The sequence below is a fragment of the Myotis daubentonii genome, chromosome 4 (genome assembly GCF_963259705.1).
Source record: "Myotis daubentonii chromosome 4, mMyoDau2.1, whole genome shotgun sequence".
Classification (NCBI taxonomy): domain Eukaryota; kingdom Metazoa; phylum Chordata; class Mammalia; order Chiroptera; family Vespertilionidae; genus Myotis; species Myotis daubentonii.
The window spans coordinates 81,954,674-81,971,289 of NC_081843.1; the positions used below are offsets into that span (position 1 = coordinate 81,954,674).

Sequence of the window (16,616 nt, forward strand, 5' to 3'; positions counted from 1 at the left end):
TTTCCCCCCACCCCCTTTAAACATAACTTATCCTCTTATGTATTTAAGAACTTAGTAAAAGCTATATGTTTCTATAAACCATGTATAAAAATAGTATATGCTTACCAAAAATGTGTGTGTGTATTCATGTATATGTGTGTGTATATATGTAGATATGTGTATGTGTGTATATATACAGTGGAACCTTGAACAATGCAGGGGTTGGAGTGCTGACCCACCAGACAGTCAAAAATCTTCTAACTCCCCCAAAACTTCAGTAATCCCTCAGAATCCAAAAAAGATTGATTCCAGAACTAACCCCTCCCACCACAGATACCAAATTCTGCAAACGTTCCAGTCCCTTATACAAAACTAGAGACCCAGTGCACGACACTCATGGAATTGGGGGGGGGGGGGGGGGGGGGGAGAGGTGCGCTCAGCCTGACCTGCGCCCTCTTACAGTCTGGGACCCCTCGTCCTTACCACCCGTCTGCTCACTGCTCCTTAGCGCTGCCACGGAGGCAGGAGAGGCTCACACCATCGCCATTGTGCTCGCCAGCTGGAAGCCCGGCTTCTGGCTGAGTAGCGCTCTCCATGGGAGCACACTGACCACCAGGGGGCAGCTCCTGTATTGAGCGTCTGCCCCCTGGTGGTCAGTGTGCGTCATAGCGGCAGGTCGTTCCGCCATTGGTAAATTTGCATATTAGGGTTTTATTATATAGGATGGCGTGGAACAATGCATATGGTAGGCCTCTCACTTTTGTGGATTCCTAAATGCAGATCGACAATATGTACTGTCTTCGATATGTGGTTGATTGAATTCATGAACCCTAAACCCACAGATATGGAGAGCTATATATTTACTGAAAAGAATCCACATATAGGTGGACCCATGCAGTTCAAACCCATGTTGTTCAAGGGTCAATTGTATGCATGCCAAGAATAAGTAATTTATAACACTACACAGTTAGGCCTACATGAAAGCAGTCCCATGAATGAGAAACAATTAACAAATTTCAGTTTAGACTGAATAATCCTCCTCCCCACTAACCCTTACAAAGGGAAAATACCCAAATATAGTTAAAATGATGAGAGCAAAAACCTTAAAGAGGATAGTTAAATTACTTGCCCCAACAGATAAAGCTTCCCAGAGATTATCAAGGAAACAATGATGTCAATCATTAAGTTTGGTTTTATTCTAGCCTAGAAAACCACTAAGCCTGGCTTTGGAGCCTGGCTCTTGTAATCAACACAAAATGAACTCTTCAATTCAATTCTGTATTTCCTTGACCTCCTTTATGTTCACCACATCCTGTCAACCTATACTAATGTCAACAATCTAGCACCACTGCTTCCATACCCTTTTCCTTCTCCAGTTCTGGCTTCTGCTGCACTGGTCATTCCTTTTACATGAAACAACTTCCTTCACTTGGATCTGAACTTGCTTTATTGTAAGACCTTGGATGGAAGAATACAGTAAAACCACATGCCAAAGGAGATTTTGCAAACTAAGAATAACAGAGAAGTATAAACCAGTAAATAGCAAGAAGTATACCCTATTAGAGTCAAAGAAATATTTTCCTATCTCATTGTTTCAATCTCCTTGAACAACACAGAAAAACAGACTAAACTGAGTTTGCTGGTGAGGTTCAACATACTGCAGCATACTGGTTCCCTCCCCTAAAACTCTCCCCTCCTTTTCTAATGCCCTCACATCTCACACAAATAAACATGCACACACTGTTATCTACCTCTTCTCTTCAGGCCTAGGTATGTGTGTGCATACAGCATACAGTTAGAATCCACTATATACATTTCCACATTTCAGTAACAGTCCCTCTACATCTTAAAGAAGACAACTGAGATCCCCTTTGAGTCAAACACAACAGATTTAAAAAGAAAGTTAAAACAACAGAGCTATGCTCAAAAATAAAACAAAACACAAACAGAGCTTAAGCACAATACAATAGTTGGAACTAAAGCTGGAAGTCACTCCTGTTTCAGGTACCAAAGTACTGAAGAGAAGAAGGACTTGAAAGCAAGATTTGGGATGGTACTTCCAACACCTGAGTGGACTGGGAAGAGGGAGGGGGCAGCAACTTCAGCAATCAGCCATGAGCATCACCACATACACGGTTCCCTTTTCTCAATATGCAAAGTTTCTGCCAGTCTGTATAAACACTCGTTTACGCTTAGAAAAATCAGAAACATTGCATCTTAAGATAGAAAACCAACTTCTAAAACTAAAAATTCATTGAAATAAAAATGATGTATTATTAAAAATTACATTTTTAACTACAGTTAATTATAATTAAAGCAATATTTCATGGTAACCATACTTTCTGGTGAACTCTATGAAATTTCTAAATTCTGACATTTGGACAAAAACTCAGAAATCTTAACTATTTTTAATACAAAACCAAAAAAATTTAAAGTGATAGCAGAAATTCTCACCTGTGTTTCGACTGTGATCTTTTCCTTCTAGAATGGGATTTTGAGCTAGACCTGGATTTGGAACGAGTGTGGGAACGAGATCGACCGCCTTTTCTTTCATTGTTCTTTCCAGACTCTGGGAGGAAAAAACCACTTTGCAGTGTAAGCTCAGAACAATTAAAGATCCCAGTTAATAATCAGGCACAAGTGGAATGTACCACATATAGTGCAAGGGGCCTACTCTCTGTACATCCTCCTCCTGTGCAATTATCCTTCAGAAACATCCAAGAAAGTCATTGCATAAACTCGTTGAGTGCAGCCACCCTGCAGCAGTACATATAAACCAGATGATTATAAACAGCTGTTCGTAATATTTTGTTGCTGCCATAATGTACGATTATAACATGTCTCTAATTCCTATAACAGTGATTTTAAATCTTTCTCCATTTATTTTGCTAGAATTGAGGCTTAAATTCTGAGTGCTAATTTAGAAAACTTGCTCAAATGTAAACCATCTAGACAGTTTTAAATTGGATTCTTAAATTTTAGTTAGCAACACAAAAGTTTGAAGTGTTCTTTTACCTTGCTAAAACAGTGTCTGTATTTTCCCTAACTCACAGAATCTTTTTTATATTTACAATTAAAACTTTGATGAAAAGTAAGTCTGCCTAATCATCACATTTTAAATATATTTATTCTTGTTTTTGGTCTCACAATAACATTTATACGTTGCTTTAAGCAAGTCAGTTTTGAGCACTAATTTTGCTCTTAAAGTATAAAACTGATTAACTCAGGCTAATGTGCCTCAATTCAGTATCACGGGAAAAGAATGTGCTAAGTACTTCTTTGACCTTTGACATTAGTAAGTCACTTACTCTTTCTTGAGTTTCAGTCTTCTTGTTTGTAAAATGAAGGAATTGAACAAGATTAATTTCTAAAATTCCTTGCAGTTCTAAAATTCTATGATCTTAAACTATTACCTGTGTAACAACACTATGACCTTACCTGGTTCAATAGCAGCTGAGATAAATGACTGAGCCTCTCGTACTCGCTTCATGACTTCTTCTAACTCCTTAGCTGCAGCCTGAGGTGTCATCTCAGGGGGTTTTACTATTGCATTGTTGGAGTGATTTATTCTAAATTAAAAACATTAGCATATCACAAATACACACCATCTTTTACAAAACATAAAACAATTGCTTACATGATACATATATTTATGAATCGACGCCTTGAAAGCACATTGAGAGTAATATAGCTAAATACAGAATAACCACAACCAACCTCAAAAACCATAATGAATCTCATTTCCACCTGCCATCATCTCTTGCTAACAAAGCCAAAAGCAAGAGGAGAAAAAAACTCTGATGTTAGTTGACATCTTTAACAACTTTAATAGGCCAGGACAACTACTTCCCTTGCACACCTTAGAATTATAATAAATTAAAATGTTGACAACAATATTAAAATCAATCACTTCTATTCTTAGATTATAAGATTTTGTTGGTAACCTCTCACCCTAGGAAGAGCAAGGGAAGCTGTATATTCTGTACACTATTTTAATCACCCCTGGACCACAGCTGAGTCAAACACAGCTTTGAATGTGGGAGGCATTTGATAAAACTCTTTATCTGCCAGGCAACAGTGGTTTCTCTGATGCACATAGAAGAATTTCTTCAGTCTCACCCCTTCCACAATACAAGACAAGCTTTCATTAGGAACAGTTATTTATCCTTTAATAGCAGAATCCTTATCAAACTGTATAACTAAGGTAATTACCTCAATACTCTGCATAAAAGAGAGTATCTGATAGGCTACATCAATTTCTCATTTTGCAAACAAAGATAGGAGCCAACCTTAAAACTCAAAATGTATGATTCAGATCATTTCTGAGTGCTTAATATTATTTTCTTCCTGGGATTTTGGATTTACCAAAATTCTTACTACTGTATTATTAAAGAAGTTCAACCCATATGTTAAATTGTCCATTAGTCCCGTCATAATGCAAAACCCACATGACCTGTTAAAACTTATGGAAAAATACCTATGATCATTATATAGGATATTTAACCAACACTAACATTAAATTAAACTTTATAAAATAGAAAATAAGATGTCTTCAAATACAACCATAAAGGCTAAAATGGTATCTCAGGTATTCATTTAGTATACTTAACACAAAGTCTTCCTTTCCACAAATTGCCAATTACTATTAAAAAGAAAAAACAAAAAGCCTTAATTACATCAAAAATACTTTAAAGTTTTCCAAAATCATTAAAATTTCTTTGTTTAGGGTTTCTTACTTCAATGGCCTGTCTCCAAACATAACTCCATTAAAAGCAAGGGCCCTTGGTACAGAATTTTGGTCTGCAAATTCCACAAAAGCAAACCGAGTTGGCTGAGTCTCATCACCTGCCATCCGTACAAACTTCACTTCTCCAACTTGTTTAAAAAATTCGAGTAGCTGGTCAGCTGTTGTTGTCTAAAGAAACAAAGTAACATTTTAATAAAGTATATTCTTTTTTTTTAAATCAGGTAAATATTACTTTATCAATCTATATGATTTTTAAGAAGGGGGAAAGAATCAGTGTCTTCATTACCTGGGAATTCAAATTGCCAACATAGACTGTTCTCCTGATTTCATCAATTTTGGAAGGATCCACATTTCCCATAAGTGGTGGCTGTGGTATCTCTCCAAGTGTTGCAATATTGGGGTCTAGTGCTGCTGCTGGTATAGCTCCCAAACTGCTAAGGGAAACACCCAGCTATTAAGAAGAAGGGGGAAAAAGCACATTTTTGGTTAGTATCAAAAATTACCATTATCTAATCTTGAAAAGAATTGATCAACTCAACAAGAATGGGAAGAAACTAGGGGCTCCTAGCTTTAAGCCAGGGATATGTCTGAATTATTAAGAGGGAGGTCACAGAAGTTTTTAATGTAATTCGAAATGCCACATATTTCTTGACTATCTGGATTTTTTTAAATATATTTTATTGATTTTTTACAGAGAGGAAGGGAGTGGGATAGAGAGTTAGAAACATCAATGAGAGAGAAACATCGATCAGCTGCCTCCTGCACACTCCCTACTGGGTATGTGCACGCAACCAAGGTACATGCCCTTGGCAGAATCGAACCCGGGACCCTTGAGTCCACAGGCTAACGCTCTATCCACTCAGCCAACCCGGTTAGGGCGACTATCTGGATGTTTTATCTACTCTTAATCTTAACACTAAAAACACTCAATTCTCATTATTTGCAGTAGTTATGTCCTACTGAATTCTCATTATCTGCAGTAGTTATGTACTACCAAGTTGCCACAAACACTGAACTGTTGAATACTGAATCACTGTTCCTAGGGAAAATAGAAGGCTAGGTTCCTAACAAGTCTCTGGTCATAATATTTTCATCAACCAACACATAACCTTGTTTTATGTTGTGTTTCTGTTTAAAGACACCTTATTTAACATTTATTTTTGATTCATTATCATTGAACTCATAGTCAGAAGCACTATCAACTCATTCCTGAAGGAACCCTAACACATATTTTCCCTGTAAGACATATCACAGCCTTCCAGCCCTTAGAAACACTAGACGGCACTTTAATACTACACTTGGGAGCTTATTAAAATGGTGAAATCATTCACAAAAAGTAAAAAATGTGAAAAACATGGCACTAAACAGACCACAACAAGGACTCTTATTTATAGGCATACCCTGGAGATATTGCCGTTTCAATTACAGACCACTGCACCACCGCAACAGGGCGAGTTGTAATCTTTTTGCTGGTGCAGGGTATTGCTTTCAATTTGTAAAAAAAAAAAAAAAAAAAAACACATGTAAGGACATAAGCACAGTGCAATAAAATCAGGTACATCTGGCCCTAGCCAGTTTGGCTCAGTGGATAGAGCATCAGCTCGTGGACTGAAGGGTCAAGGGTTCAATTACGGGCAAGGACATGTACCTCAGTTGCAGGCTTGATCCCCAGTCTGGTCAGGGCGTGTGTGGGAGGCAACCAATCAGTGTGTCTCTTTCACACCGATGTTTCTCTCACCCTGTCTCTCCCCCTCCCTTCCACTGTCTCTGAAAACCAATGGGAAAATATCCTCAGGTGAGAATTAACAAAACAAAGCAAAACAAAAAAGAGGTACACTTGAACAGCATTAAATCTAAAAAAAGAGCACTCCTCTGTTTGACTTCATCTGGGAATGTACATATCAAAAACTCAAATTTATCATGATTCTGTGTGTGTCAATGAATGACTGCAAAAGCACAAGTATTGATTTTGAGTCTTCTAAATTTTAGCTAGTGGGTGAATTTACAAACAATAAGAACTGACTGGATCTTGGGCATTCACCAACACCGACTGTGCACTAGTTAACAATATCATAGTACTTAATTTTTCCTGGGTTATTAATCCTCATATCAACCCTAGGAGACCGTTATTATTACTATTATCACAGATAAGACTGAGAGAAATTAAATAATTTTCCCAAAGATACTCAGCTAACACATGATTAAAGCAGGGTCCCATCATTTACAGACTAAAATTAAAACAGGGGCAAAGTTTACCTAAGGAAAAAACCCCTAAAATATTAAACCCTTATTTATACTATTGCAGGAAAAGGACAACAACCTTTGAGTGATCTTTAATAACACTAGTACACTCAGTTTTTAGTTCAAGCATTAAAGAACATATTTTTAATGTATACTTAAACTAGAAAAGATGGAAATCTCAGAATCTGAAAATGAAAAAGTTTTGCAGAATTAACAAAAAACCCTTTCAAGGACAAAAACACTACCACTTCCATTTCCACTTATACAATTTAAGAAAATTTTGAGCACTGACTACATACGGATATATTATTGCAAAATTACTAAGACTTAACAACCGTTAATAACACTTCTTAAAAGTGAAAATACAAGTTGATGAAAAAAAGTATCACTTATGCTTGTCAAAACAGCCAGCTTGCGATCTTTTAAAAGCATGTCAAATCATGTCTTACCCCTGTCTAAAACTCATCCATGACTTCTCATTACCTTTGAATAAAAATTACTGGTAAATTCCTTTCCATGACCTAAAAAGCCCTAACTATCCCTCCCTTCACTCACTATGCTTCAACCACACTGATTGCAATTCTGTACCTTGAACACACAAGTTTTTCAAATCTTAGGGTTTTTAAAAAATCCTCACCGGAGGATATGTTTGTTCATTGATTTTTAGAGAATGGGAGAGAAACATCCATATGAGAAACATCGATTGGCTCCTCCCATACTTGGCCCAAATGTGGATTGAACCCACAACCTATGTGCCCTGACCTGAAATCAAACCCACAACCTTTTGGAGTACGGGATAATGCACCACTCAACTGAGCCACCCAGCCCGGGTCCACCTTAGGGCTTTTCACATAGTGCTCCTTCCTCCTGCCCTGAAAGCTCTTCTCCCCGCTTCTGCCAGATGAATTCTTCCAGTATCAGTTTAATCATCTGCTCCAAGTCAGTTTCCCTGACCTTATTATATGAAGCTTCATTTACTCTCTACCACATGACTGGTTTTTTCCCTTCATAGTATCCTATATAATACAAGGGTAATATGCAAATAGATCGAACGGCAGAACAATTGAACAACTAATCAAAGCGTAATATGCTAATGATATGCTAAGGCTGCTCAACCACTAGCTAGGACAACGTGCACTAACCACCAGGGGGGCAGAAAGTCAACTGGTCAACAAGTCACTATGACATGCACTGACCACCAGGGGGAAGATGCTCCAATGGGTAGGTTAGCTTGCTGCTGGGGTCTGGCTGATCAGGACTGAGCGAGATGGGCCAGACATGCCCTGGAGCCCTTCCGCAGTCCCTCCCTGCCCGATGGTGCACCAGTGGGGCCCCTCGGCCTGGCCTGCACCTTCTTGCAATCCAGGACCCCTTGGGGGATGTCAGAGAGCTGGTTTCAGCCCGATCCCGCAGGCCACTCCCCTTGGGAGGGCACCAGATGCAGGGCTCATGGCTGGTGAGCAGGGCTCATGGCTGGCAAGCGCTGCTGCAGCAGCGCGAACCTCTCCCGATTGGGACTGATTGGGCATGAGCCTGAGGCAGGCATAGTGGGATCAGGATGAGCAGGAGCTGCGGGTTTTGGCCCAATCCCGAAAGGCCATGCAGAGGGACCCCACCCATGCATGAACTCGTGCATCGGGCCTCTAGTTTATTATAATCTGTGGTATCTTGCTACTAACAGATCTTAGATTTGTAGCTCACCATCACCATTTCAAGTTATCATAAAGTTGTAGAAAATACCTTAATTAAATATTTTCTATATTGTTGAATATAAAGTTTGATTTTGATTTTTAATTAAAATTCAGTGCCTCAGTCACACTAGCCACATTTCAAGGGCCTAACAGCTCGGCTGCTGGTGGCTACCACACTCAATAGTACAGATACAAACAGGCATTGCCATCATGGCAGGAAGTTCTATTGGATGTGCCTGCTCTGTAATATTAAAGTTGCCCTTCTTTAGCTTAATCTACTTTCTAGCCCTGGGCTAAGGAACCTAAATATTTAGTTGCCCTTTGGTCTTTGATGGGTTAAAGATGATCTGGTCTCCAGATGTAATACATTTTGCCTTCTTATTCAGAAACTTTAGCCTCCCTTTTAAATAGAAACCTGATGAACAGTTTCACTGTTATGAAAAAGTTTAAAAGTAAACCTTTCTAATGTCTGGAAAATAAAGTTCTAGGCAGAGGATAAATAAGTACAAAAACCCGAAGGCAGAAATGTACTTGACATGTCTAAGAAATGGCAAAGGTGAAGTAGAGTGAGCCAGGAAAAAAAGTCAGAGAGGTAACCAGGAGCTAAAACACAATGGGCCACCTTTCTATTTTCTAACTAAAATTATTCTTCATAAACTAAGTTCTATAACAACAGATTCTCTACAGATGAATTAAGAAGAAACTATTCTCCCTAAGGGCAACAAATTAAACAATAAAAACTTTATATTGTTGATAAATAAACCCTAATGGTTTTCAAACTAGCAAGAAAATACTTGAGGGTGGCGGGGGGGGGGGGGGGGGGATTTAAGGAATTAAAACATACCAAAATGTACCCAAAATAAAATTTCTAGAAAGCTCAATACAAATGATCAACTATTGAATTTAAAAAGCATTTCCCACTATAAATCACAATGAAGATCTCCATCAGAACTATGTCATGTAAAATTAAAAGACCTAAAATTTTGCACTTCAGTTTCAGAACCCACTTTTCTAACTTGGACACATTAATTATAATCATAAAACATGAGTTCACTCCCTAAAAATCCAGTACCACAAAGCTAGATAAAACTTTCAATTTAAGGTGAGATTTATATTTTGTCTTGGGTTTGTTTTCGTAGAAAAATGACCCTTTTATAAAAAATGTATTTTTTTTATTGCTTTCAGAGAGGAAGAAAGGAGAGAGAGAAACATCAATGAGAGGGAATCATTGACTGACTGCCCTCTGCATGCCCCTCACTGGGGACGGGGCTCGCAACCTGGGCACGAGCCCCTGATTGGAATAGAACCCAGGACCACTCTTGTAAAATAATTATGACCTGAATCTTTTACATAAAAACCAAGAGTACAGTAACAACAGTATCTTTTTTTAACCCCACTCAGAAATCACAAAGGAGATATTAAATTACTATTATTTCTACAGAATTCATAAAAAAATATTTTGTCATGTTTTTACCTTATTACATTTTCTCAATTAGATAAATCCTTCTCTGAGATATTTTTTCCCATTATCAGGTTGTAAATCAGTTCATATTTTTTAAATAAGTGTAGTACTCATGAATTGGGAAATATTGTTACCTAGATTCTTCAATTCACCATGCTGTCTAAAATGCTGAATTTCAATAACTGATTTGCTAATGAATAATTAATTTAAGTTCTAAATTTAAATGACTCTTCAATTACTTCAGAATTCCAAAAGTAGTTTAAGTACAGTAATTGACAATTGAGGGGGAAAAATTAAGTCGATTTTTCGGATCACTCCATTAAAATAAAAAAGATTCAAGATAAAAATTTTCTAAGCTCTTTATTCAACTGATTAAACAGTTGAACATTCATCCCTTTTAGAAGAAGGTATATAATACTTACTGTAGTCAAGGGATTTGGGGTCGGTATGGGAAGCAAGCCTGCACCAGGCATCAGGCTTGTCATGGTTGGAGCAGGAACCAATAAAGAGAGGGCTTTCGATTCCTCTGGAATTTTACCTGCAGAGGCAAGTTTCAAACATTACAGAAAGCAGAAACACCACACAAACTTTACACTATGATTTTACAATTACCCTTGTACTTAAAAAATAATAATAATAAATGAATCTATCTATCAGATCCATATAAAGAAATAAATTACAACTTAAGTCTTTCCTTTTATCCTGCTCTACTAGGAAAAATAAAAGTGAGCAAAATTTCAAAGACTAACAATCTCATTAATGGAATATTATTTTAAAAATTGAATAATGTAGACAATTATTTAACACTTTGAGCTATGGGTCACCTGTACTGGAAACTTAATGTTCATGAACCAAACGATATCAAGCATGGACGCTTTCCCAGGACGGTGTTTTCGCGGTGATCGAAAGTTGTGTTACACATGACAACCGTTCGTGTTGGCTGCATCACTAATAGCACACAGAACATCAGATACAGAAAAGAAGAACATTTTTTAAAGTTTAATCCCCAGAAATGGCAAATAACCAAATTAGTCAAAAAAAAGAAAAAGAAAAAACAAGTATGTGCGAATTGAAATTTGTTCCTTACTGAGTGCCCCTATCCTGTTATTGAAACTACCTACTTGTGATGCAAACAATTTTGATAACCCTTCCAATAAATTCCATTTAATTTCAAGTAGACAGAAAAAAACAAAAACCTACTGCATGAAATCAGCTTCAATTTAAAAAAAAGCTTACACCCATTCAGTTAGTAAGTCACCTCCCAACGTCAGGAATGCTCAAAAGAACCCAGGTCCAAAGAATATGCCTTGGGAAACTGCTAAAACTTTTTAGAATAACTAACAAAATAACTTCCCTAATCTCAGGAAACTTTTTAAATCATTGACTTTTAGAACCAATTTATGTATACTTATCTGAAGAGTAGCTGATCCCTAAATGTGTTGCTTATAAACATCTCCTAATAACACTGAAATAACCTTAGATGCTAAGAAAAAAATTCCTGACTAAAACTAAAAATTTACTCTGACATAAGTCCATCAATTTGTGATATTTAATTACTGAATTCTAATCAATTAATTTTAATAAGGACTTCAACCTCCATGCATTTTTCCTGGTCCTCTCTCATCCCGCCAAAAAATTTACTTCTAAAAAAGTTGACTACAGTGCCCTAGCCAGTTTTGCTCAGTGGATAGAGCATCGGCCTGAGGACTGAAGGGTCCCAGGTTCAATTCTGGTCAAGGGCACATGATAGGTTACGGGCTTGATCCCTGGTGGGTGCAGGAGGCAACCAAAAGATGGGTGTGTTTTTTTCCTCTCTCTCTCTCTGTATCAACCCTTCCTTCCACTCTCTCTAAAAATTAATGAAAAAATATCCTTGGGTGAGGATTAACAACAACAAAAAGTTGACTACATGTAGCTATTTTGGAAGAAGTGCTCATAATTAGTTAGCTACACATTTCCATTATGAGTTCAAAAATAATTTAAAACAGTTTATAAATCATGCTAAACTGAAAATAGCACATGGAGTAAATTTTTCAAAAGCACCATGCTAGGTTTTAGTGGTAAAAACTCTTATTTAAAGCAACCAGATATGCAGAGATAAACCTCTAAACAATACTATTTAAACATATCTCTAAATATGAATGGAATTCAAGATGGATTTTAAAACTTGCTTTTAATAATGGTTACACCTTATTTACAGGAACAAAAAAATTACATTAGCTTCAATAAATGCCTACTTTTTTCTAATCTTTGAAACATCTAAGTCTATATTACTTTAATCTACTAATTTCAAAAACAGCTATTTTATTAGTGTAAATTCTGCATAAGCATAAATTTTTTAACATGCATAAAGATAAATGAAAGGTAGGCCTTACTGAAAATATCAAATAACAATATTTTATATTTAATAGTTACTAGTATTAATACATATATCTGTATACCCACAAATATACTATACTATTTATATTGCTATTAGGTATGTTTTGTTATAAATAGGAATTATTTTTAAATGTTTGTAAAACCTAAATACATCTTGATAAATCAACTTAAGTCCTACGGTTATAAACTCTGTGCTCTGCTACCCTAATGTTCCAATCTAAAGTCCCAATTTAATATATTATTTGTCAATTAAATAAGCCAAATTATCCATACAAGAGATGTAAAAAGATACACAAACAATAAGAGTATTCAACACAGGCCAAAAGTTGAATACTTAATATTATAAAGCCTTTCACTGTGGGCTTCAAAAAAAAAAAAAAAAAAGCATCAGTAGATTGACTCCCACTGCTTTTCATAGTAGTAAAAAACTATTATAAAGTCTAACTGTAAGCACACTAATTTTTTCTTATCCTAATTATTATTAAAGATACTTAAAGAAAGTTCCATTAGTTAACTTCCAAGACAGAATTTTATCAAACTTACCCTCTAAATACTAACAGCATATAAAAGTATAAAACAAATGAACATTTAGCATTTTTCCCAAATTATACTCAATGACAACTGAGAGAACAATGTTTCTCACTGTATGAAATAGTCCTAAATCTCAGAATCCATTTAGAAGCTAGTAAACTCTGAGTATTTCTCAACAAAAAATTCAAGAAAACAGAAAAACACACACACATAAGTATTTAATAGCTTCTCAAATATCCATTCCCCTCACAGGCAACAAGGTCTTTATAAGGAAATGTTACTTTCTATAATGAATAACTATCATTAAAGTGAAAGTCTCTTTGTGTCCTCTACCCCAGATTGTTATAAGAAATATACTTATTTTCCATGATTCTGTATGGCTAAAATTCTAGCAGGGAGATGCATTCAGTTGATTTTTATAAGACATATACATTTGGGAGAAAAACTGCAAAATGTTGCACTATGGTCAGAAAATGTTTCTAATAATCATATCAGTGTTTCAAGAACAAATGTACCTGATCAGTCTATAAACACCAATTAACATTCCCACTGAGCCTCCTAATACTCACTACATCCTAATTTACTGTGAAAATTTATTTTATCTTAAAATTGAGCTCTGATCATCTCCCCATATATTTTGCAATGCAATGTTATGAATCCTTAATGGAATACCATTTACAAAGAACTGGAAAACCAGCTCACAAGTTAAAGTGAAAGAGATTTAACAAAACAAAAACAAAAAAGGGACAAAATAAAGAAAAAGAAATTAAAGTAAAGTAAAACAATAAAAAACAGAGACAGGGCGTCCATCTTCTGCGGTTCAGACTCCGATCTCATTTCCCCAATGAAGGTTTCACTTGACGGCAGGTTTAGTGGCATGGCAAACAATGCCTAACTCAGGCAAGTGTCAGGCAAGTGTAACAGGTCTGCCTTGGCCAGTCTAGTCATCTAATAATGCACAAATATCACATAGAGAAAACATACAAAACCAAATTAATAGTCAAAATCCATCTACCAGAAAATGTGGACATAAAGTTATGACTGATGATTAGGCTGACAATCTTGTTATGTCTGACCTTTTCTTTTTTTTCTAAGTGTTAACATTTATAAAAATAAATCTGAGATGCACACAACAACAAAAAGAGGTCATATTTGGACAAGCATAATGAAAGTATATTTATTTTGAAATGGCATGTTTCATTGACAATAGCTAATGCTTAATATGTATGAAACTATTACACATCAAACATTACATATACAGCTTAGAATCTCCTTACAATAATGTCTATTTTTTTTAAACCCAGCAAATTGAAAGAAACTAAAATTTTTTTCTATGGTTTTCTCATTTCTTTCATAATGCTATTTCTATAACATCAAGGAAAGAATGCAATATGAAATAAATAGAACACTACTTACAGCACCACAGTACATCTCTCTTATAGAACTTATCCCATTGGAACTCCTTCTTTGGTTTATTTCAAACTCACTTTGCTATCTTTTTTTGATACAATATATATATAATACTTTATTACTTTGCTTGCAGTGCATAATCAGATATTTAAAGGCTCACTATGACATTCTTTAGGTTCTATAAATTTATCTCAGTTGTATTTTATTTAATGAAAAATGTGTGTCTGAATGTTTTCCTACTACCAATTCTTTATAGGTAAGTATTCTAAACCAGCGATCGCCAACCTTTCGGACCCCACGGACCACCAGTGGTCTGCAGACCACTGGTTGGCGACCACTGTTCTAAAACACGTAACTAAATTGAATAAAAATATTTAAATTTTCATGTTCAAAAAGGTGAAACTTTGCCTCAAAATGATATTAAAAATGCATTTATTCATCTCTATCAAATAAAACAAACAAAATAAGAAACCTATACCTGCCCATAACTTTGAACATTTATGACAAATTAGAGCCAGGGTTTCTCAAATACTATATTAAAAGGTTTTATGGGCCCTAACCAGTTTGGCTCACTGGATAGAGCGTCGGCCTGCGGACTGAAGGGTCCTGGGTTCAATTCCGGTCAAGGGCATGTACCTAGGTTGCAGGCACATCCCCAGTAGGGGGTGTGCAGGAGGCAGCTGATCGATGTTTCTCTCTCATCAATGTTTCTCTCTATCCCTCTCCCTTCCTCTCTGTAAAAAATCAATAAAATATAATATTATTAAAAAAAAAAAAAGGTTTTATGGGACTACAGTAAGGTTCCAACAAAGCAGCAACTGGTAAAATTCTTTCTAATTCAGTAATGAGCCAACATGATACAATACCTGGTGCTGCTAATGACTCGTTTTTATGATATAATTAACATTCCCGTTTAATAAACCTTCTTTCCTGTGAAATTGGTATGAACTTGTTTTGCAGAACTAAACCATTACCAGCTCTTTCCTCACCTGGCTCTCCAATTTTAGGCTCACTATCTCCTTACAGTAGATAAGGACAGAGTTAGCAAATAATTAAATAACTTTAATCCATTTTTATTCTCTCCACCCCACTCTAACCCCAAGGCATAGGAAAAATACTTTCAAATTTATCTGAAAAAATCCAGAATGTTTTATTCTGGGACTTCAAAAATAAAAGAATGATACTTGCAGTATCTGACTAATGTTTTTGACATCTCAGAATAGCATTTTGAAGTAAGCATAAAACCTTAAAAGTATGGCAAATTGTTTAGTATACATTATTTTAATGTTGGTCTGGTATTTAAAAGAGGTTTTAAAATATTACATATGAAAGTACATTAAATTGTTTCAGGTAAAATTATTATGTTGCAAAATTACCACCACCCACCAGTAAAAATACGTTTTAAAGACATTTAAGTAACCCAATTCTAAAATCCATGTATACATGCCATAGTCAGTGCTCTAGATAAAAGTTAATTACACACCAGAACTGTCAAATTCGGCACAGCTTATTATATGAGTGGCTCTGTAAATAGAAGTTACTAAAAAATATTAGTAATAATTTGCTCTTAAAGCAGGTTAAGTCATAAAATTTAACGAGTAACTATAAGGCTTCAGCCTTGTTCCCATCTTCAACAACTATTTCTTTGATGAAGGAAATTTACTTGTCATGATTTTTCTTCAATTAGTCCTTCCCCCGCCACAAAAAAAGCCAGAAGAGAAAAGTAAATTCCAGTTGCATAGCAACCTTAAGAGAATATTTTAAAGCTTCAATTACAAATGTTTTCTTATAACCATAAATATCACTTAACCCCAAATTGGCAAAATGTGCACATTTTTTTATTGATGTAATATCACTAATATTGTATACACAGAGGCTACTCATTTACACATTTAAAATAATTTCCCCAAACAACCTTTTTTATATATTTTTTTTATTTCTGGAAGCTTTCTTTACAGCTTGCAAATTAACTATAGAAAGCCAAAGTAAACTAGAGAAGCCAAATAATTTATAAAATTGTTTAATGTTTAACTATTTTTTAAACTTACATTAAGTAACAAATTAACCATTTTAATATGTTTTATTAGTAAAAATGCTTTCCCTCTCCAAATTTCATTCTCACATACATACACACATGCCAGAGCACTATCTACTTGCCAATTTCTAAGAAAGTCAA

General features: G+C 35.6%; 1 protein-coding gene across 4 annotated transcripts in view; it reads right to left on the reverse strand.

Moving 5' to 3' along the window:
• Positions 1-16,616, reverse strand: part of SREK1 (splicing regulatory glutamic acid and lysine rich protein 1) — a 48,363-nt gene that overhangs the window by 21,215 nt on the left and 10,532 nt on the right. For 2 of the 4 annotated variants that reach the window (XM_059694468.1, XM_059694467.1), the window contains exons 3-7: positions 10,543-10,658; positions 5,013-5,177; positions 4,716-4,894; positions 3,418-3,548; positions 2,434-2,548 (exon numbers count right to left, since the gene is read on the reverse strand). In XM_059694468.1, the coding sequence (XP_059550451.1) occupies positions 2,434-2,548; positions 3,418-3,548; positions 4,716-4,894; positions 5,013-5,177; positions 10,543-10,658 (706 nt within the window). Of the gene's footprint in view, positions 1-2,433; positions 2,549-3,417; positions 3,549-4,715; positions 4,895-5,012; positions 5,178-10,542; positions 10,659-10,944; positions 13,979-16,616 lie in introns of those variants that run through there. The other 2 variants (XM_059694470.1, XM_059694471.1) reach the window with 2 other exon arrangements.